The sequence below is a fragment of the Perkinsus marinus genome, assembly GCF_000006405.1.
Source record: "Perkinsus marinus ATCC 50983 genomic scaffold scf_1104296972882, whole genome shotgun sequence".
Classification (NCBI taxonomy): domain Eukaryota; phylum Perkinsozoa; order Perkinsida; family Perkinsidae; genus Perkinsus; species Perkinsus marinus.
In genome coordinates, this window is record NW_003201627.1 from 1 (window position 1) to 1,545 (window position 1,545).

The 1,545-nt window shown below is 37.9% G+C and overlaps 1 protein-coding gene across 1 annotated transcript; it reads right to left on the minus strand.

Moving 5' to 3' along the window:
• Window positions 1–407: 407 nt before the first annotated feature.
• On the minus strand, window positions 408–643 carry Pmar_PMAR015724 (hypothetical protein; the record flags this gene model as incomplete). Its single annotated transcript, XM_002766462.1, has 1 exon — window positions 408–643. A coding segment is annotated over one exon (236 nt), but the record flags the coding sequence as incomplete, so codon positions are not given.
• Between the last annotated feature and the right edge of the window lie 902 nt (window positions 644–1,545).

Genomic DNA, 1,545 nt, shown 5'->3' on the forward strand with positions numbered 1-1,545 from the left:
TGAGGTTTCGAAGTGGCTATAGCGACCGTATATAAGGGTAATTCATGCATGTTGTTCTGATGCATTTATTTATATTATCAATGCATCGAATGCATCATGATATCATTATAAATTTTATAATAGTCGTGAAATATATTTTTCATATCACTAGGGTTGTGAAACTCCATTGAATGTATTCACGACTTGATTTATGCCTAGTATAAATTTTTATAATAGACATAAACCAAGTTTCACCCTAGTGATATCAAAAGTATATTTCACGACTACTGCATATCACCGAGTATTACGCCACTTCACGTAAAACGGGTTGCGAAACTCCAATATATTCCTCATGAAGATAACAAAGAACCCGATTCCGCGTGCTAAATCACCGTTTATCGACCCACACCCGAGATGGCCTACAGTACCGATCGATCTTCCTCTCCAGCTTGTCAGCCATCAGAGCTTCTCTCGCCCTACTTAGCATCATCTCTACTGGGTCTTCAACAACATCCTTTTCCTCAGGGTGTGGTTTCTCAACAGTTATGATTGCACCTTGCTGTGGTTGGTCAGTAACAGTCTCTGTAGTGCTAGGAGGCTCGGGAACTTCAACTCTGGCGGTCGCGCGTAATCTGGCGAGGTCGCCAATGATCGATTCCGCAGCCTGAGGAATTGATGAAAAATATTCTAACGTCGTTGACCGATACAATGGGAAATTTTGTGGGAAATGCATTCTAATTATTATACAATACTAATAATGGAGTTTAATCAATCATGCTTAGTTGCTCAACAGTGGTGGGTGTTGGAATGCGAGTTGGAGGAGGAGCTCAGCGGAGAGCGTGGTCCATCCCACATTCAGCACTCATCATAATATGGAGTGAGCGAAGACTGTCTATGCCCTACCACTGTTGAGCAACTAAGATGGATCTGACTTTAGTCTATGGAAAAGCAATGGCTGAGGAGTATTCGATCATTTTGACCTACGTAGTAAAGATAGTTGTGAAAATTTCGGTTGCAATCCTAACCTCATTATTGAAGTTTCACCCATTTAACGTGAAGTGGCGTAATACTCCATGTGAATGATAGGACGTATATGCTTACGCGACCGGCAACACTAACATTTTGTTTTTCGCGAAGTGAACTGTGAAATAATGTGTCTTTCACTAGTGTTTTTCATATCACAGATGAAACTCCAGTAGTATTATGAGAGTAATAATACTATTATAAAGTAGCGCAACTGATCACATTATTATTAATAAAAATAATGTCATTTCACTTCATATTCTTGGGATTTCAGTCACAGTTGAAAATACCTCGAAAATTTTACGATAAAAATTCCCTGTAGGATTTTTTTCCGAGAATATGAAAAAAAATAAAATATTGAAAAGGAATTATCAAAATATATTTGAAATATTTTTATGAATAGAAATTAAATAAAATTATAATATCATGGAATCACTGATGATGAGCATTCACATGAGGACGAGCGCTGTAGATGACCTCAAAAGGAAAACATGTGAGCCGCTGAAATACTCAATTTTACAATGGAGTTTCACACGTTTTACG